We start from the raw sequence: 21,424 nt of genomic DNA on the forward strand, positions 1-21,424 counted from the left end.
GACTGCATCTAAACTCGGTGGCTTTGCCTCTGAAGAGGCAAGCAGAAATGCTTCAGGAAAATCTCAGGTTAAGATCATCTTCCCCATTTTATAAAAACGAAAGCTGCACTGGAAATGTGCCCTTCATAGCTTGGTTACTGAAATGAGACCAACAGCCAGGCACACGCCCTCGAACACCAGGATTCACTGTTCATTTGGAGGGAGGAGTCTAGGATCCGCTAGACTTTGTAGGCTGGTCTCGTGTTACACACACGTGTTCAGTGAGAGGGTCGGGTTTGCCGGGGCTGGGACCAGAGGACGCGGGCGAGACTATCCGCCAGAATCGCAGCTGAGGGTGTCGGGGTTCAGCGTTCAAGTCCGATGTCGCCTGTGAGGGGTCTGTACGTCCTCCCTGTGGAGTGCGTGGGTTTCCTCCGGGTGCTCCGGTTTCCTCCCACCGTCCGAAGACGTACCGGCTAGTAGATGGTTCGGTCACTGTGAACTGTCCTGTGATTGGGGTGGTGGGGGTGGGGAGAGGGGTTGCTGGGCCTGTTCTGCATTTCAATAAATAAATAAACTATGAACTGATGTGTGATGGGTTTGGTCACAGGAGTGGGGGGGGAGGGAGGATTTCATCACTGCTTCTGCCCATCCCATGGCTTTTGCCCCAGCTGACCTGCGTACTGTATATGAATGCCCCCCAAGCAGTCAGACCAAATGAAGGCAAGGGCAGGAGGCAGAGGGGCCTTCAGTCACTCCCTCCACCCTACACCATCAGTTAAAACAGCCAGCTCCCTGAGCGCTGGGAACTCAAGGGTTTGTTTGTGGAGCAGAGGGAGGTGTTCTCCACAGTTGTCCCCTGTCAATGCGATGTTTCCAACTGTCCCTCACATTGACTCTCTCGGGGCGAGCAGCCTTGTCGGCGGGCCGCACTGCAGTGTCCTCCTCCAAGGTCGCCTCCATCTGCTCCAGCCCCCACTGTTCAGTTCAGAATGGCTTCGTCTGTCGGAGGGGGGAGAGCAGGTCACTGCGCAAAGGGCGCGGCGCCCTGCTCGACCGCGTCCAGCGCTGGGGTGAGTGCTGGGACCGCCGCCGCGCCTTCCCCCCTCGCTGGCCGCCGCGGGCGCCGTGCTTGGCTCCGGAAACGAGACTGGCGTAGCTCCAGCGCCCCTCTGGCTGTGTCCCGAGACCTGGTGAATTCTCCTGTTCAACGTCGAGAGACCGCTTCCCCACGATCTGTTTGACAAGGGAAGAAACAGAGTGGACACACTGTTAATTACAGAGACTGGGCATCGAGGTTACCCTTCAGGATGTGTGATATAAACCCCATCCAGGCCAGGACCACCAGACTCCAAAACAGTAAGGCTGATGAGCCCAAACTCACCTTACGTACAGCCTAGTGTCACTTTATAGATATACAATCACTCTATGTATAGAAGATATACGTTAGTTCATTAAGTGTTGTGTCATATAATGTTGATCTTCCCATGACCATGATTGTTCTTGGCAAATTTTTCTACAGAAGTGGTTTGCCATTGCCTTCTTCTGGGCAGTGTCTTTACAAGACGGGTGACCCAGCCATTGTCAATACCTTTCAAAGATTGTCTGCCTGGCGTCAGTGGTCACGTAACCAGGACTTGAGATCTGCACCGTCTGCTCATACGACCACCCACCACCTGCTCCCGATGACCCTGATGGGGGGGAGATGGCAAAGCAGGTGCTAGACCTTACCCAAGGGTGACCTACAGGCGGGGAAGGAGCGCCTTACACCTCCTTCAGTAGAGAAGTATCTCCATTCTGCCACCCATAATACACAGAACCACAATTAGGCCATTTGGCCCATCGAGTGTACTCTGACTTCTCCTCCCCCATTCTAGTCCCGATGAATGGTGTTGGCCCAAAATGCCGACTGTTTACTCTTTTCCATGGGTGCTGCCTGGCTGTTGAGTTCCTCCAGCATTTTGTGTGTGTTGGTTAGTAGGAACTTTGTTTAGCCAAAGGGTGGTGAATCTATGGAAGTCATTGCCACAGACATTGTGGAGACCAAGTCATTGAGTATATTTGAAGCGGAGGTTAATGGGATCCTGATTAGTAAGGGCGTCAAAGGTTACAGGGAGGAGGCAGGAGATGGGGTTGAGAGAGATAATGAATCAGCCCCGATGAAATGACAGAACAGACTCGATGGGCCAAATGGTCTAATCCTGCTCCTGTGACTTAATTATGTGTGGAAAAGTTGTCCACCATTGTCTTCTCAAGCATAGTTAGTTATGGGCAGTAAGTATACACACAAGAAAGTCTGCAGATGCTGGAAATGCAGAGCAACACACACAAAATGCTGGAGGAACTCAGCAGGTCAGGCAGCATCTACAGAGAAGAGACAACAGACTCTGTTTCGGGCTGAGAAGGACTGAGAAGAAAGGAGGAAGATGCCAGAATAAAAATGTGGAAAGTTGGGAAGGAGGCTGGCTGGAAAGTGAGGTGAAGCCAGGTGGGTGGGAAAGGTCAAGGGCCAGAGAAGGGGGAATCTGATAGGAGAGGATAGTGGACCAGAGGAGAGAGGGAAGGAGGAGAGAATCCAGCAGAAAGTAATTGGCAGGACAGAGGAAGTGAAAGGTCCGAGTGAGGAATAGAAGTGGGGAGGGGGTAGATTTGTTCACCGGAAGGAGAAATCGATATCTTATGCCATCAGGTTAGACGGAATATAAGGTGACACTCCTCGACCCTGAAGGTGGCCACATGGTGGCACAAGAGGGGGCCGTGGATCGACATGTCAGAACAGGAATGCGGACAAGAATCGGAATGGCTTGGCCACTGGGAAATCCAGCCCTTGGCGGATGAATCTCACCCGTTCTACGTCAGTGCCGACGAGGGGGGAGACGTCTCCACAGACGCCGGAGGAGCCTTACCCGGGGCAGCAGTGGGCGGCGCGGTGCGGTGGGCGGCGTTGTGTGCGCGGCGTCCTGCGGGCTGGCGCAGTAGGTCTCCAGGATCAGGAGGTCACAGCTACGGAAGCAGCACTCCTCCACAATCCCTCGGTTCTGCCGGCTCCGGCGGCCCATCTTGCTGACTGGAAATCAGAGGCATTAAACAGCAGAGAAATACGTGGCCTCCCCGCCTTGAGTATACTTCCCATCGCTTACAGTATATTTTAGTATTACTGCAGCAAAGCAACAAATTTCATGTAATATATCAGTGATAATAATAAATAAGGTTCCTGATGCCTGGCTCTGTTCTCTGAGGTATAGAGTCATAGAAAAGTATCAGGCCCTTTGGTCCATCTAGTCAATGCCAATCCATTTAAGCTGCCTACTCCTATCGATCTGCACCGGGACCACAGCCCTCCATGCCCCTACCACCCATGTACCTACCCAAACTTCTCTTAAACGTTGAAATCGAGCTCACAAGCACCACTTGCGCTGACAGCTCATGACCCTCTGAGCGAAGAACTTTCCCCTCATGTTCTGCTTAAAACTTTCAACTTTCACCCTTAACCCATGACCTCTCATTGTAGTCCCACCCAAGCTCAGCAGAAAAAGCCTACTTGCATGCCCCTCGTAATTGTGTACACCTCTATCAAATATCCTTTCAATCTTCTACATTCCAAGGAATAAATTCCTAACCTATTCGATCTTTCCATGTAACCCAGGTCAGCCAGATGCATCAACGTCCTTGTAAATTTCCTCCGAACTCTTTCAACCTTATTTATGTCTTACCTGTAGGTAGGTGCCAAAAACACACACAATACTCCAAACTCAGCCTCACCAATTTCTCATACAACTTCAAAATAACATCCCATCTCCTGTCCTCAAAACATTGATTTATGAAGGCCAACGTGCCAAAAGCACCAAAAATGACCCTATCTACCTGTGACATTTTCAGTGAATTATGGATCTGTATTCCCAGATCCCATTGTTCTACCACAGTCCTCAGTGTCCTTCCATAATCTGTGTAATAAACTGACAATAAACTGGACTGGTCAAAGAACACTGAGACTGTCTACAAGAGCGGTCAGAGCCGTCTCTACTTCCTGAGGAGACTGAGGTCCTTTAACATCTGCCGGATGTTCTGCGAGTCTGTGGTGGCCAGTGCTATCATGTTTGCTGTTGTGTGCTGGGGCAGCAGGCTGAGGGTAGCAGACACCAACAGAATCAACAAACTCATTCGTAAGGCCAGTGATGTTGTGGGGGTGGAACTGGACTCTCTGACGGTGGTGTCTGAAAAGAGGATGCTGTCCAAGTTGCATGCCATCTTGGACAATGTCTCCCATCCACTCCATAATGTACTTGTTAAGCACAGGAGCACATTCAGCCAGAGACTCATTCCACCAAGATGCAACACTGAGCGTCATAGGAAGTCATTCCTGCCTGTGGCCATCAAACTTTACAACTCCTCCCTTGGAGTGTCAGACACCCTGAGCCAATAGGCTGGTCCTGGACTCATTTCCACGTGGAATAACTTACTCATTAATATTTAATTATTTATGGTTTTATATTGCTATATTTCTACACTGTTCTTGGTTGGAGCGACTGTAACGAAACCCAATTTCCCTCAGGATCAATAAAGTATGTCTGTTTGTCTGTCTGTCTGTAAGTCCTACCCTGGTTGGTCCTACCAAAGTGCAAGACCTTGCAACTGTCTGCATTAAATTCCATCTGCCATTTTTCAGCCTATTTTTCCAGCAGGTCCAGATCCTGCTGCAAGCCCTGATCACCTTCCTCACCCCCAGCCTTGAGAAATCTGCATAGTTACTGATCCAGTCGGGCTGTTCACTCGATGGGACAGTGTAAAGGGGGCCACAGACACAGAATGCTAGAGAAACTGAGCAGATCATGCTGCATCTATGCAAGAATTATTCCCTTCCACAGATGCTGCCGGACCTATTGAGCTCTTCCAGCATGTTGTGTGTGTGTTGCTCTGGAATTCTAGCATCTGCAGAATCCCTTGAGTTTACTAGCCTCACCCTATCACCCTGTGTATCTAACACAGGCCCTGCTCTCTCTGTGCAAGGGGGCAGTGTAAAGGGAGCCTCACTCTGTATCTAACACAGGCCCTGCTCTCTCTGTGCAAGGGGACAGTGTAAAGGGAGCCTCACTCTGTATCTAACACAGGCCCTGCTCTCTCTGTGCAAGGGGGCAGTGTAAAGGGAGCCTCACCCTGTATCTAACACAGGCCCTGCTCTCTCTGTGCAAGGGGACAGTGTAAAGGGAGCCTCACCCTGTATCTAACACAGGCCCTGCTCTCTCTGTGCAAGGGGGCAGTGTAAAGGGAGCCTCACCCTGTATCTAACACAGGCCCTGCTCTCTCTGTGCAAGGGGGCAGTGTAAAGGGAGCCTCACCCTGTATCTAACACAGGCCCTGCTCTCTCTGTGCAAGGGGACAGTGTAAAGGGAGCCTCACCCTGTATCCAACACAGGCCCTGCTCTCTCTGTGCAAGGGGACAGTGTAAAGGGAGCCTCACTCTGTATCTAACACAGGCCCTGCTCTCTCTGTGCAAGGGGACAGTGTAAAGGGAGCCTCACTCTGTATCCAACACAGGCCCTGCTCTCTCTGTGCAAGGGGACAGTGTAAAGGGAGCCTCACCCTGTATCTAACACAGGCCCTGCTCTCTCTGTGCAAGGGGGCAGTGTAAAGGGAGCCTCACCCTGTATCTAACACAGGCCCTGCTCTCTCTGTGCAAGGGGGCAGTGTAAAGGGAGCCTCACCCTGTATCTAACACAGGCCCTGCTCTCTCTGTGCAAGGGGACAGTGTAAAGGGAGCCTCACCCTGTATCCAACACAGGCCCTGCTCTCTCTGTGCAAGGGGACAGTGTAAAGGGAGCCTCACTCTGTATCTAACACAGGCCCTGCTCTCTCTGTGCAAGGGGACAGTGTAAAGGGAGCCTCACTCTGTATCCAACACAGGCCCTGCTCTCTCTGTGCAAGGGAGCAGTGTAAAGGGAGCCTCACCCTGTATCTATCACAGGCCCTGCTCTCTCTGTGCAAGGGGACAGTGTAAAGGGAGCCTCACTCTGTATCTAACACTGGCCCTGCTCTCTCTGTGCAAGGGGACAGTGTAAAGGGAGCCTCACTCTGTATCCAACTCAGGCCCTGCTCTCTCTGTGCAAGGGGACAGTGTAAAGGGAGCCTCACCCTGTATCCAACACAGGCCCTGCTCTCTCTGTGCAAGGGGACAGTGTAAAGGGAGCCTCACTCTGTATCTAACACAGGCCCTGCTCTCTCTGTGCAAGGGGACAGTGTAAAGGGAGCCTCACTCTGTATCCAACACAGGCCCTGCTCTCTCTGTGCAAGGGAGCAGTGTTAAGGGAGCCTCACCCTGTATCTAACACAGGCCCTGCTCTCTCTGTGCAAGGGGACAGTGTAAAGGGAGCCTCACCCTGTATCTAACACAGGCCCTGCTCTCTCTGTGCAAGGGGGCAGTGTAAAGAGAGCCTCACCCTGTATCTAACACAGGCCCTGCTCTCTCTGTGCAAGGGGGCAGTGTAAAGGGAGCCTCACCCTGTATCTAACACAGGCCCTGCTCTCTCTGTGCAAGGGGACAGTGTAAAGGGAGCCTCACCCTGTATCCAACACAGGCCCTGCTCTCTCTGTGCAAGGGGACAGTGTAAAGGGAGCCTCACTCTGTATCCAACACAGGCCCTGCTCTCTCTGTGCAAGGGAGCAGTGTAAAGGGAGCCTCACCCTGTATCTAACACAGGCCCTGCTCTCTCTGTGCAAGGGGACAGTGTAAAGGGAGCCTCACTCTGTATCTAACACTGGCCCTGCTCTCTCTGTGCAAGGGGACAGTGTAAAGGGAGCCTCACTCTGTATCCAACTCAGGCCCTGCTCTCTCTGTGCAAGGGGACAGTGTAAAGGGAGCCTCACTCTGGATCTAACACCAGCCCTGTCCTGGGAGTGTTTAGAGTTTAAGTGTAGTGGCAGCTTTACTCTGCATGTATTCTAATGCAGCTCAGACCTAGAGCCTGTAACATGATCTATTTAATCAATATGAACAAATAGGCCAAATGAGAATTTTTTTCATTTCCAAAATCTTAGAATACAACAGAATGTGAGCCATTCAGCTCATCATTCCTGTACTAGCTCTTTGAAAGTCTATTATTATCCCACACCCGTTCTTCCCCCACACTTGGCATTCCACACAGTATCCCTTTGCTTCATCATTACTGAAGTCTTTGTATACACAACAGTTCAAGATTCAAAAATGTGTTTTTTTTTTCCAACTTGGTTCAAAAGACTGGATTATTGGTATCAGAATTCAGAATTATTTAGAATCAGAATCAAGTTTAATATCACCAGTATATATTGTGAAATTCGTTGTCTTTGCAGCAGCAGTACAATACATCATAATTGAAAAAACTGTGAATTACAGTAAGTATTATATATATATATAATAGTTAAACTAAATTAGTGCAAAAATAGAAATAAAAAAGTAGTGAGGTAGTGTTCGTGGGTTCAATGTCCAATCAGAAATCGGACGGCAGAGGGGAAGAAGCTGTTCCTGAATCGTTGAGTGTGTGCCACGTGTGGAAATTTGGATAAAAGGAAATTAAATTGCCAGTGATTGATCAGGAGAAATACATCAAAATAATGATGACGTTGAGTCAGGATAACTGATTTTAAAGGGAGAGAGATTTTAAGTTCGGGTCCTCCTTCGACTGGGGTTGACTGTGTGTGTTGCGTCCCAGCTGTCTGCATGACACACAAACCGGTACGCAAACCAGGGCGGTACGGTATGGAGAGCAAGCAAGCCAGGTCCCCCTCTCCACGCAGCTTAGAGAGATAATAAATCAGGCGTGATTGAATGCCGTGAATGGCCTGATTCTGTTCCGATATCTTGGGTTCAAAGTTCAAAGAACATTTCTTTCAGAAGGGAAAAGCCAAAAAGAAGGAAATTATCGGCCGTTTAGACCGACCTCAGTGGTGGGGAAAGTGGAGTGTTAGTAATGATGGGGTTTGGAAATTAATGATAAAGTAAGTCAAAATCATCTTGTTTCTGAGAAGGGAAATCGTGCCTGACAAATCTGTTAGAGTTCTTCAAATAAGTAACAAGCAGGGTGGACAAAGGAGAGGCAGTGGATGTTATTTGCTTGGATTTTCAGAAGGCATTTGATAAGGTGCCACACATGGGGCTGCTTAACAAGATAAAATCCCTTGGTGTTACAGGAAGGAATCTGGCATGGAGAGGAGAATGGCTGACAGGCAGGAGGCAGCGAGTGGGAATAAAAGGGGCTTTTTCTGGTTGGCTACTGGTGACTCAGGGGTCAGTATTGGGACCGCTACTTTTCACATTGTTTGTCAATGATTTAGATAATGGAATTGATCGCTGTGTGGCAAAGTTTGCAGATGATATGAAGATAGGTATGGGGGTAGATAGTGCTGAGGAAGCAATGTGATTGCAGCAGGAAGAATGAAAAATGGGCAAAAAAAGTGGCAGATGGAATACAGTGTTGGTAAATGTATGATAATGCATTTTGGTAAAAGGAGCAATAGTGTGGACTGTTATATAAAAAGGGGAAAAGATTCAAACATCAGAGGTGCAGAGGGACTTAGGGGTTCTTGCGCAGGACTCCCAGAAGGTTAATTTACAGGTTGAGTCTGAGGTAAAAAAAAAGGCAAATGGCATTTATTTCAAGGGGAAAAGCATATAGAAGCAAGGAGATAATGCTTTATAAGACATTAGTCAGTTGTGATATTGTCAACTGTTTTGGGCCCCATATCTCAGAAAAGGTGTGAGGTTATTGGAGCGAGACCAGAGGAGGTCCACGAGGATGAATCCAGGAGTAACGGGGTTAACATATGAGGAGCGTTCGGCAGCCTTTACTCACTGGAGTTTAGAAGAATGCGGGTGGGGGAATCTTATTGAAATCTACCAAAATTTGAAAGGACTAGATAAGGTTAATGGGGAGAGGATGTTTCCTCTGGTGGAGGTATCCAGAACTAGAGGGCACAGCCTCAAAATTGAGGGACGACCCTTTAGAACAGAGATAAGGAGGATTTTTTTTAGCCAGAGAGTAGTGAATCTGTGGAATGCTCTGCCACAGACTGCAGTGGGGGGCCATTAAAGGCGGAAGTTAATCGTTTCCTGATCGGTCAGGGCATCAAAGGATATGGTGAGAAGGCAGGTGTACGGGGTTGAGTGGAATCCGTGATCAGCCATGATGGAACGGTGGAGTTGCCTCAATGGGCTGAATGACCTAATTCTGCTCCTATGTCTTGTATATTATACAACCTTGAAATTCATCTCCTTACAGGCAGCCACAAAACAAAGAAACCCATAAAAACGCATACCATCAAACACCCAAATCATTCAAACAATAAAAGTAAGCAAATAGCATTCAGAATGAAAGTAATTCCATAGACTCAAACCCAGAGCAGCCAGTGCAGGCCACAACCTCAGCCTCAGTTCTTGTGCAGAGCCGAGTAAATATCATGCCATTTATTATTTTCACACGTAGAGTCACAGAGTCATAGAAAAGTATTGTGTGAACCAGTTTCCCCTCATGTTCCCCTTAAACTTTGCACCTTTCACCCTTAACCCATGCCTTCTGATGGTAGACCCACCCAACCTCAGGGGAAAAAGCCTGCGTACATTTATCCTATAATTACCCCTTATAATTTTATATACCTCTATCAAACCTCCCCTCAATCTTCTACGCTCCAAAGAATAAAGTCCTAAGCTATCCAATTTTTTCCTTATAACTCAGGTGCTCAGCCTTGCATCAAGCTAGAGTGAAAAGCCCGTCTTGCAAAGCACACGAAGTGCTGGAGGAATGGTAGTGTAGCGGTTAGCGTGATGCTATTACAGCCGGATCGCCACAATTTGGAGTTCAATTCAAGAGCCGTTGGTAAGGAGTTTGTATTTTCTCCTCACGACCGCGTAAGTTTCTTCCGGTGGACTATAAGGTCATAAGACCACAAGATATAGGAGCCGAATGAGGACATTTGGCCCATCAAGTCTTCTCCACCATTTCATCATGGCTGATCCATTTTCCCTCTCAGCCCCAATCTCATGCCTTCTCCCCCTCCCGTATCCCTTCACACCCTGACTAATCATATTCATAATCATAATCCATTAAATCCATATTTAATGGGTTCTACCTTAAATATCCATAAAGACTTGGCCACCACAGCTGCCTCTGGCAAAGAATTCCACATATTCACCACCCCCTGGCTAAAGAAATTCCTCCTCATCTCTGTTGTAATAGACATCCCTCTATTTGGAGTCTGTGTCCTCTGGTCTTAGACTCCCCCTCCAAAGGAAACATCAGACTCTTGTTTATTCCAGTCCAAAGACGTAACAGTTGGTAGGTCACTGTAAATTGTCCTGTGAATAGGCTAGAGTTAAATCGGTGGGTTGCTGGGAGGCCTGGCTTTATGCCAGTAGGGCCTGTTCTCTAAATAAAATTAAAAATAAAGCTCGACAGGTCAGCAACATCTATGGAAAGGAATAAACAGTTGACGTTTCAGCAGGACCACACTGTTCAAACAGATCAGATCATTACACGGTGCATCAAGGTAGAACAAGGTAAAACATAACAGTGGAGAATATAGTGTAACGGCCATGGGAGAAGGAGGGGGATTTATAATCACAAGAGATTCTGCAGATGCTGTAAATCTTAAGCAACACACACAAAATGCATGGGCCAGATTAAACTGGCTCCACTACACTACCCTATCCGCCATAGCACCTCAAACCTCAACACACAAAACTCCACCTTACCTCTCCCAGCCCTAGAAATGAATCTGCCATTCCTACCCTCAAACCTACTCCATGTGGGCACACACCCTAGGCACACCCCGATTAACCCTGGCCACACCCCCACCAACCCGATGACTTGTGGAAGGAGGATAAGGATCCAACAAAGGCAAGTGTTGGACCTGGTTAATGAAGGTGTGGGCCAGATCAAAGTGGCAGGGTAATGGGGCACTGAATCTCAAGTGACAAGGGCTGATTCGCCCACTGCCCGAATAATCTCAACTATACTTTATTAGGAGTTTGAAGTGATTTGGCATGTCAACAAATACACTCAAAAACTTCTGTAGTTGTACTGTGGAGAGCATTCTTACAGGCTGCATCACTGTCTGGTTTGGAGGGGCTACTACCCAGGACAGAAAGAAGCTGCAGAAGGTTGTAAATCTAGTCAGCTCCATCTTGGGTACTAGCCTACAAAGTACCCAGGACATCTTTAGGAAGCGGTGTCTCAGAAAGGCAGCGTCCATTATTAAAAACCTCCAGCACCCAGGACATACCCTTTTCTCACTGTTATCATCAGGTAGGAGGTACAGAAGCCTGAAGGCACACACTCAGCGATTCAGGAACAGCCTCTTCCCCTCTGCCATCAGGGAGGAGGTACAGAAGCCTGAAGGCACACACTCAGCGATTCAGGAACAGCCTCTTCCCCTCTGCCATCCGATTCCTAAATGAACTTCGAAGCTTTGGACACTACCTCACTTTTTTAATATACGGTGTTCCTGTTTTTGCACATTTTTAATAATCTATTCAATATATGTAATTGATTTACTTGTTTGTCTATTATGTTTTATTTTATTTATTATTTCTCTTTCTCTCTGCTAGATTATGTGTTGCATTGAACTGCTGCTGCTAAGTTAACAAATTTCACGTCACAAGCCGGTGATAATAAACCTAATTCTGATTCTGAGAGCTCAGCAAGTCAGGGAGCGTCTATGGAGGGACATAAGCAATCGATGTTTCGGCCTGAGACCCTTCACCAGGTCTGGAAAGGAAAGAATATCTTCCCCCTCACCTGGTCTCACCTATCACCTACCAGCTAGTACTCTGTCCTCTCTCCCCCAACCTTGTTACCCTGGTCCCTGCCCTCTTTCTTCTCCAGTCCCGATGAAGGGTCTTGGCCAAAGTAGCGACTGTTTATTCCCTTCCATTGATGCTACCTGACTTTCACTTTGGTTGCAAGAACAGGAAAACAGATTATTAGCTGAACGGTGGCCGATTAGGAAAAGGGGAGATGCAACGAGACCTGAGTGTCATTGTACACCAGTCATTGAAGGTGGGCATGCAGGTACAGCAGGCGGTGAGCAAGGCAAATGGTATGTTGGCATTCATAGCAAAAGGATTTGAGTACAGGAGCAGGGAGGTTCTACTGCAGTTGTACAAGGCCTTGGTGAGACCGCACCTAGAGTATTGTGTGCAGTTTTGGTCCCCTAATCTGAGGAAAGACATTCTTACCATAGAGGGAGTACAGAGAAGGTTCACCAGATTGATTCCTGGGATGGCAGGACTTTCATATGAAGAAAGACTGGATCGTCTAGGCTTATACTCACTGGAATTTAGAAGATTGAAGGGAGATCTTACTGAAACGTATAAAATTCTAAAGGGATTGGACAGGCTAGATGCAGGAAGATTGTTTCCGATGTTGAGGGCGTCCTGAACGAGGGGTCACAGTTTAAGGATAAAGGGGAAGCCTTTTAGGACCGAGAGGAGGAAAAACTTCTTCACACAGAGAGTGGTGAATCTGTGGAATTCTCTGCCACAGGAAACAGTTGAGGCCGGTTCATTGGCTATATTTAAGAGGAAGTTAGATATGGCCCTTGTGGCTAAAGGGATCAGGGGATATGGAGAGAAAGCAGGTACAGGGTTCTGAGTTGGATGATCAGCCATGATCATACTGAATGGCGGTGCAGGCTCGAAGGGCTGAATGGCCTATTCCTGCACCTATTTTCTATGTTTCACTCTATGTGTGAAACATCGGCTGAATCTGAATGTGAATGTGGTCGAGTTCCACTGGTACTTCGTGTGCGTTGGGCAATTTCGAGAAATTTGCTTTTAAAAGAGAGAGGGCCAGCAAGATTTCCCCTGATATGTCATATTTGCAGCTGGCACTCAGACAGCGAGCAGATGAAATACTGAATGGAGGTTTTCCCAAAACATTGCGAATACTTTAATTAATCTATTGTCTAGCTTTCCATGAAGCTTCAGGACCTGTTGGCCATGAGCAAAGCCAGGCAAACATGCCCTCTTGAACTGACATCAGGTTAAATACACCCAGTCAACACTCCCACCTCCCTGCCACACCATGTGTAAATATCACCCAACAAATGTAAATATGACCCAAAGAAAGGGAGCTCTCCCCAGAGACACAGCTCAATATTTATCAATTCATCCAGTCGTTAACACACTGCTGCTTTTTCTCTTCCATAACCTTTGAAGCCCTTACTAATCAAGAACCTATCAACCTCCACTTTCAATTTATCCAATGACTCGGTCCCCACAGCTCTCAAATCAATAGGTATATTTATCTTTCTACGCAATTCCTTTTCAAATGTCTGCCTGAATACCTCTTAAACATTGTGATTGGAGATAATTCCACTTCATCCTCTGGCAGTGATTTCCAAATATTAACAACCCTCTCTGTTAAAGAAAACTTACCTCATAAATCTCCTTTAAAACTTCTGACTCTTGCCTTGAACTTCAGTCCTCTTATATTTTTTTAATTTAGAGATCTGGCACGAAACAGGCCCTTCGAGTGCCTCCCAACATCCTACCTATTTAACCCTAGAGCCTAATCACGGGGCAATTTACAATGACCAATTAACCTACTAACCAGTATACCTTTGAACTGTGGGAGGAAACCAGAGCACCTGGAGGAAACCCAATGAACTTGAGAAGAACTTCCCTCTAGAGGACTCTGGAACTGAACTCCAATCTCCATTGGCCCAAGCTGTAATCGCGTTATGCTAATCACTATGTTACCATGACACCCTCATGGTACCCTACATGGTAAAACGTACACGAAGCCCTCTTGAATTGACAGCAAGTTAAATACTCCCAGTCGGCACCCCCACCTGTGCACCTGCTCATTAATGCAAATGTCTAATCAACCAATCAGGTGGCAGCAACTCAGTGCATAAAAGCATGCAGGCGTGGTCAAGAGGTTCAGTTGTTCAAACCAACATCAGAATGGGGAAGAAATGTGATCTAAGTGACTTGGACTATGGAATGATTGTTGGTGCCATATGGGGTGGTTTGAGTATCTCAGAAACTGTTGATCTCCTGGGATTTTCACACACAACAGTCTCTAAAGTTTACAGAGAATGGTGTGAAAAACAAAAAAAAAAATCCAGCGAGGGGCAGTTCTGTGGGTGAAAACACCTCATTTTGATGAGAGAGGTCAGAGGAGAATGGCCAGACTGGTTCAAGCTGACAGGAAGGTGACAGTAACTCACATAACCACACGTTACAACAGTGGTGTGCAGATGAGCATCTCTGAATACGCAGCACATCAGAACAACGTGGGCTACAGTGGCAGAAGACCAGGAACATGCCGTACACTCAGTCATTATTTGACGGAGGGATCAGGATGTTCCAGAAACATGAACATTCTTCTCTGCAAGCCGGTATAATGATGGCATGCAAAGCTACCAAGCAAGATAAAATATAAAGCAAAATACTGCACATGCTGGAGAGCCGAAATAAAAACAGAGAACACTCAGCAGGCCGGGCAGCATCTGCTGTGAGAGATAAACAGCTTCCATTTCAGGTTGGTGAACTTCCAGGGTTGAACATCTTTGCTCTATCTGCAAAGATTTCCTGGCGGCCAGTCATTTCAATTCATTCCCCATTCCCATTCCAACATGCTGATCTATCACCTCCTCTACTGCCTCAATGAGACCACCCTCTGGTTGGAGGTGCAACACCTCATATTCTGTCTGGATAGCCTCCAAAATGTTGGAACATCGATTTCTCCCATTTTAACCCCTCCTCTTCTCCTCATCTGCCCATCACTTCCTCCTGGTGCCCTTTCTCCCATGGTCCACTCTCATCTCCTATCAGATTCCTTCTTCTTCAGCCCTTTTCCTTTTCCACCAATCACCTCCCAGCTTCTCACTTCATCTTTCCTCCCCACACCCCCCACCTTCTCCCTCGCCTGGCTTCACCTATCCATGCCGTACTCCTCACCTTCTTATTCTGGCTTCTATTCCAGTCTCGGCCCAAAATATCGATTCCTCATTCCTCTCCATAAATGCTGAGTTCCTCCAGCATTTTGTGTGAGTGTTGCTTTGGATTTCCGGTGTCTGCAGAATGTGCTCCACTGCAAAGTCTCTTCGAAGGATGCCTACCCTGGAGAAGTTTAGATCTTCTCTTCGACAGATGCTCAGTGAGACCCTACCCCTCTATGATCTCTGCTGCCCCCCGAATCTTCAAGCATGTACTCACCCTAACCCGTTAGCACAGCCACAAATCACCTATCACCCGTCCAACTAAACTCCTTCCCCTTCTCCCACCTTTATATTCTGATGTCTTCCTTTCCAATCCTGAAAAAGGATCATGGCCTGAAACGTCAACTCTTTCTTCCCTCTCCACATACGCTGCCCGACCTGCTGAGTCCCGGCTTGTGTTGCTCTGGGTTTCTAGCACCTGCAGAATCCCTTGTGTTTAGTGAAGAGAAATGTTTTGACTTGCAGGGAAGTGATGTGAGGCTAAGAGGACAAAGAGGACTGTTTCTCCTAGTATTCTGGATCCTTTTATTTATCCAAATAAACTTTATGCAAAGTAAAAAAAAAATGACAAGAATAAACCATGCAGTGCCTTTTGTTCTTCCTTCTATAGTCAATCTGTTAGGGAGTGTCCTACTGAGTTCTATAAAACCAATAGGAACTCGTGTGATTCCCCTCCCCATCCCCACTAGAGTGGAACACTACTTCAATAGTACTGGACAACAAAGGTTTTGCTTCCTGGATACTTTTATGTGTATCTTATGGATTTTGGGCTGCTGATCGTGAAAATCACCATGAAATCCCCCCTATCACAAAGCTTGTTCTTGTACTTGCCTACATCTGTTATCTCAATTCATACATCAAGTCAGAACAACTGATGCCAAGATTAAGGAGGGCATTTTTTGTTGCTCCACAAATCAAACAGGTCATCAGTGACCAGTTATTCAAAGAACTTGGGATAGGTAAAGACAAAGGGAGGGAGGGGAAGGGTTCTCACCAAAGTAAAAGCCTCTGTCCGCACAGATGAACTGCAGAGTATCCACCAGGTCACCCCCGCACAGGGTCTCCGCTGTCCGTGAGTTCGAAGCCCTCAAGCACGCAGTGAGAACCAACAAGATGCACAATGGCTTCATGGAACTGGATGCCTAGGAACAGAGATTGGAGAATTACTTCCAGTTGAACATGGTATTCTTGATTTACCAACCCACCAATCCCCATTCTTTTCAATCTTCCATTGCTTTTGCTTTTAAAACGTGTCTTTGTATCAACAACTATATCTCAAACCTAATTCTAAAATCTCCGATCCCTTTAAAACCCTAATACTGTCCCCCATGCTTGTTCCGCCACCAGAAGTCCCATGCTCCATAAGACATAGTAATGCCATTCGGCCCATTGAGTTTGCTCCACCACTTGATCATGGCCCATTCTCCAGCTTTCTCCCCCTTCGCTCTCTCTCTCTCTGTCTCACTGCCTATCTCTCTTTCTGTCTCTCTTTATCTATCTCCCACTGCCTCGCTCTTTAACTCTCTCTGTCTCTGTCCCACTTTCTGTTACTCTCTCTGTTTCTCTCTCTCTCTCTATTTCTCCCTTCTTTCTCATTTTCTCTCTGATCATTCAGGTGAGGTATTAAATGAAGCCTTCTTCTCCCACAACGTGGTGTAAAAGGCTCCACGGTTAATATGCAGGGTGAAAGGGTGAGGGGTGATGGTGGGGGTGGGGTTCCTTGTTAAATACGGTTTAATATTTATTCCCACAACAAACCAAGAATAGTATGGAGAGGCCACTGCACAGGGTCGGAAAAAGCTGCAGAAAGTTGTAAACTCAGCTCCATCAAGGGGACTAGCCTCCCCAGCATCGAGGGCACCTTCAAACAGCAATGCCTCAAAAAGGAATTAAGAAACCTCACCACCCAGGACTTGTCCTCTTCTCATTGCTACCACCAGGGAGGAGATACAGAAGCCTGAAGACACACACTCTCCAATTCAGAAACAGCTTCTTCCTCTCTGCCACTTGATTTCTGAACACTATCTTACAATTCTTTGCTCTTTTTGCATTTCTTATTTATATATATATCTTATTGTAATTTGTAGTTTTTGCAGTTTTTCTATTATATATTGCATTGTATTGTTGCTGCAAAACAACAAATTTCACGACACGTGCCAGTGACATTACAAACCTAATTCTGATCCTGCCTTTCTGAATTTGGACTGTTTAGCCTTTACTCCTTCCACCAAAGTGCAGGACAATACACTTCCTGACTCTATCTGCCTCTTCTTTGCCCGTTCCCCCAAACTGTCCAAGTCTTTCTGCAGACTCCCTGCTTCCTCAGCACTACCTGCCCCTCCACCTACAATCCTGGCCACAAAGCCATCAATTCCATCATCCTAATTATTGACATATAAAGTGGAAAGAATTGGTCTCAATACCGACCACTAGTCACCGACAGCCAACCAGAAAAGGCCCTCGTTATGGTTCTACCAGGGCCTCCAGTCAGATAGGTCAACAAAAGAGAAAGCTATTGTAATGAGGTCCTCAGGCCTGTGTGGGGCGCCGGAGAGCATTGAGCGTTGGTTTTCAGAACACCAGAATTGGTTAATTGTTGCTTAACAAGAGCCATTAATCGTTTAGCGTTCCTTGTGTTTTTCTTGTGCAACTCACTCTTTGTGATGCGGTCTCCTGGTCCCTCCTGTTTAACCTTGTTAAGTTTATTTCGATAGACTCAGGGATTCCGTTTTACTTGTATTGTTTAAGTGGACGCCTGATTAGCACTAATCGCAGGGTCCTAGCTTTGAGAATGTTACATCTCAGCTGAACCACCGACGTTCTGTTGGAATTATTATGAATAAATGCTCATCACCGTCTCTACACCAGAGTCTGTCTTCCCTCTAATATTGCCAGCGCACACTGTGATAGTTAAAAATTGGGGACTAGGATGTTTATTAGGAAGGTGGTCCTGAGACTGTATGTTGGAAACACACAAGATCCCAGAATGAGCTGTGGAGAGGATGGGTCAGGAAGTGTAGAGGAGGCTCGACCCAGAAGCAGAGCAATGGAAACAACTCAGCGATGAGCGATAACTTGAATAATGGACCATAAAATAACGAGCCACAAGGGGACGCAAAACGGGAGAGAACAGATACGAAACACAACAGGCAACAAGGTACCTGAAGGCCAGGAGCAATGGGTTGAGGCTGGTTGGTTTGATGAGTGAACAAGGGAGTGTGGATGAGAGCTGGGTTTAAATAGACTGCAGGTGATGAGTTGGAAACCAGTGGTGGTGACTCCTGTTAGCCGGGTGAAGACGGGGAGGAGGCTGCACGTGCAGGCCTGACAGGGTGCACCAGCTCCCAAACTACCCACTGGCTTGTCCCGTCAGGCATCTCCCGCCAATCAGGCCCCTGGTGCCGCATTGGCCTCACCAGCCAACGCACAGGACTGAAATGGGACCAGGTGATTCTCAGTCTCAAGAGACTGCCTAAGAAGGGAGAGATTTCATAAGACAGTGAAGGGGATATCAAATGGAATGTGTAGGAGATACCTATTTTACAGCCATGACCACACATCAGAGAAATTAATTGCCTGCCGTGAGATATACACTCAGAGGCGAATTTATTAAGTACACCTGTATACCTGCTCGCTGATGCAAGTCAGCCAATAATGTGGCAGCAACACAATGCGTAAAAGCATGCAGACGTAGTCAAGAGGTTCATTTGTTGTTCAGACCAAACATCAGAATGGGGAAGAGATGTGATCTAAGTGACTTTGACCGTGGATTGATTGTTGGTGCCAGATGGGGTGGTTTGAGATCTCTGTAACTGCTGAAATTCTGAGATTTTCATGCACAACAGTCTCTAGAGTTTACAAAGAATGGTGTGAAAAACAAAAAACATCCAGTGAGCAGCAGTTTCTATGGGGACAATGAGAGAGGTCAGAGGAGAATGGCCAGACTGGTTCAAGCTGACAGGAAGGCAACAGTAACTCTAATAACTATGTGTTACAACAGTGGTGTGAACACACAACATGTCGAATCTTGAAGTGGATGACAAAGCAGCGGAAAACAGCAAACATACACTCAGCGGCCACTTTATTAGGTACAGGAGATAGAAAATGAAGTGGTCTCTGAGTGCATTTGTGGGAATTTAAAGACATTTTGTCTGTTTCAATTTCCAGTTTCCACCTTCTTATTTGCCTGATGCATTCCTTCCATTTCACCTGAACATCAAGTTCCTCATACTGGAAAGGTGAGAAGCGACAGTATCGGAGGGTTATCGTGATCAAACAATTCAACAGGTCAATTCTCAACGTCCTTCAATCTCATCAATCTCAACCGGAGAAACTACCCAATGCAAAATTACTATAAACCTCAAGATACCAACTCCCAAACGTCCAGCCCAAAATGTCCAATGCAAAATTACTATAAACCTCAAAATACCAAACTCCCAAACATCCAGCCCAAAATGTCCAATGCCAAACTATACCAAACTTCCGAGCTATCCCAGCAAATTACAAATCCTGAAAGATTAACTTTCTTTGCCCCCTGTGCAAACACAATTTCCATCAATTTCAAATTCCATCGCCATCTGTTAGGATTTAGTACATTCTTACTGTGCGGTGTAGGTTTCCTCTGGGTGCTCTGGTTTCCTCCCACATTCCAAGCATCTTAATCTTCTGGACGAGTCTACCACAAGGGACCATGTCAAACACCTTATTAAACTTCACAGTTCCTCAACATCTTCACCTTTTCTTTCAGTCAACACCCATCGTCACCTCCTCAAAAAACTCAGTCAAGTTTAAGGTGAAAGATTTAAAGGGGGCAACTTTTTCACACAGAGGGTGGTAGGTGTATAGAATGAGCGGCCGGGGAAGTTGTACAGCTGGGTACAATAACAGTACTTTTATACACGTGGGTGTAATTGGGTGCCAAGGGCTCGTTAGCACAGTGTATTTCTAAATAAAATTTAAAACGTGCTGGAAGGGCAAGTCAGGCAGCGCTTATGGATGGGAATAAATAGCTGATGTTTCGGGCTGAGGCCAAGGTCTTTCTCTGCACAAATCTTGCAATTTGTTGGCCGTTGACAAGAAACCCATAGAGAGAGAGAGAGAGAGAGAGAGAGAGAGAGAGAGAGAGAGAGAGAGGAGGAGGGAGAGCTAAGTTTTGACATGATATTGTCGTACCTGTAATGGAAGTGGAAGCAGATATGATAGGGATTGCTTAAAAGGACAAATTGCTTGCAGTTTGCAGGGAGTTGAAGTCTCGGAGGAATCATACAGAACCTTCAATGAGCCAGAATGGACAGGACGGGCCAGATGGCCTCCTTTGTGCTATAAGATCTGATAAACTTTGCGATACACTTGGGATGAAACTCAGGCAGCCCTGTCGTGGGCACTAGCCTCTCCCACATCGAGGACATCTTCGAAAGGCAATGCATCATGAAGGCAGCATCCATCAGTACAGACCCCCATCACCCAAGACGTGCCCTCTTCTCTCAGCTACCGTCCAGAGGTACAGGAGCCTGAAGGCAAACACTCAACTATTCAGGAACAGCTTCTTCCCCTCTGCCATCAGATTTCTGAATAGGCAATGAATCAGTCCATGAACCCACCAACCCTCATTACTTCTTCTCTCTTTTTTTACCACTAACTTAATTTAATTCAATTTAAATATACATATATTACAATAATTTATAGCATTTTTTATGAATGCGCTGTACTGTTGCTGCAAAACCACAAATCTCACAACAGATGTCAGTGAAATCAAACCTGATTCTGATTCAGAAAAGCTGTGGGATGAGGAGGCGTGAGGATATTTTCGTTGTAAAGGTTAAAAGACATAGAGATCACTGCATTGTTGACGTGGTGCTGAGAGATTACATGGAATGCTCTAATATTACCTGGAAAGGGTTCATCCGTGTGAGGGGAGAGTCTTGGCAGTCCCCTGCGGAGCTGAGTGTGTGACACCTTCCCATTACGGAGCAGGATCCCAGAGTAGGCACGGAAGAGGGAAAATTCCTACAGCAGCCAGCCCGGAGTGACCCGGCTGGTGACTGCAGCCAGGGTTATCAAAGCTTAACTAGAGGACTTTGTTCCTGTGTGTGTGTGTGTGTGTGTGTGTGTGTGTGTGTGTGTGTGTGTGTGAGTGTGTGTGTGTGTGTGTGTGTGTGTGTCTGTGTGTGTGTGTGTGTGTGTGTGTGTGTGTGTGTGTGTGTGTGTGTGCATGCATTTGCCTTTTCGCACATATACAGGCATTTTTGTGCTTTTGCTGTCTGCCTATCAGAGTCACACCTTGAACACGGGAGACGCTGGGAATCCAGCGCAACACACTCAGGAGGTCAGTCAGCATCTATGGAGGTGAATAAACAGACGGCCTTTCTGGCTGAGGCCCTTCGTCAGGATTAGAAAGGAAAGGGGGAAGAAGCCAGATTAAGAAGTTTTATTTGGGGAAGGGGTGCAAGAACAGTTCAAATGTTCTTTCAGT

The 21,424-nt window shown here is 46.8% G+C and overlaps 1 protein-coding gene across 1 annotated transcript; it reads right to left on the bottom strand.

Moving 5' to 3' along the window:
- Window positions 1–966: 966 nt before the first annotated feature.
- Window positions 967–20,919, bottom strand: LOC132382732 (insulin-like growth factor II). Its single transcript, XM_059953182.1, has 4 exons — window positions 20,841–20,919; window positions 15,947–16,094; window positions 2,886–3,046; window positions 967–1,215 (listed from the first exon to the last, which is right to left on the bottom strand). Exons 1-4 carry the CDS (start codon window positions 20,913–20,915, stop codon window positions 967–969), a joined length of 633 nt encoding a protein of 210 aa, XP_059809165.1. The 5' UTR covers window positions 20,916–20,919.
- Between the last annotated feature and the right edge of the window lie 505 nt (window positions 20,920–21,424).

This window comes from Hypanus sabinus, chromosome 29, assembly GCF_030144855.1.
Source record: "Hypanus sabinus isolate sHypSab1 chromosome 29, sHypSab1.hap1, whole genome shotgun sequence".
Lineage (NCBI taxonomy): Eukaryota > Metazoa > Chordata > Chondrichthyes > Myliobatiformes > Dasyatidae > Hypanus > Hypanus sabinus.

Coding starts and splice junctions, on each gene's coding strand:
- LOC132382732 (XM_059953182.1), bottom strand. CDS start 20,915: ATGGGAAGGTGTCACACACTCAGCTCCGCAGGGGACTGCCAAGACTCT. Junction 3,047..15,946: donor GGACAGAGGCTTTTACTTTG/GTGAGAACCCTT, acceptor TCTGATTTCCAG/TCAGCAAGATGGGCCGCCGG. Junction 1,216..2,885: donor GCCGCCCACTGCTGCCCCGG/GTAAGGCTCCTC, acceptor CTTGTCAAACAG/ATCGTGGGGAAGCGGTCTCT.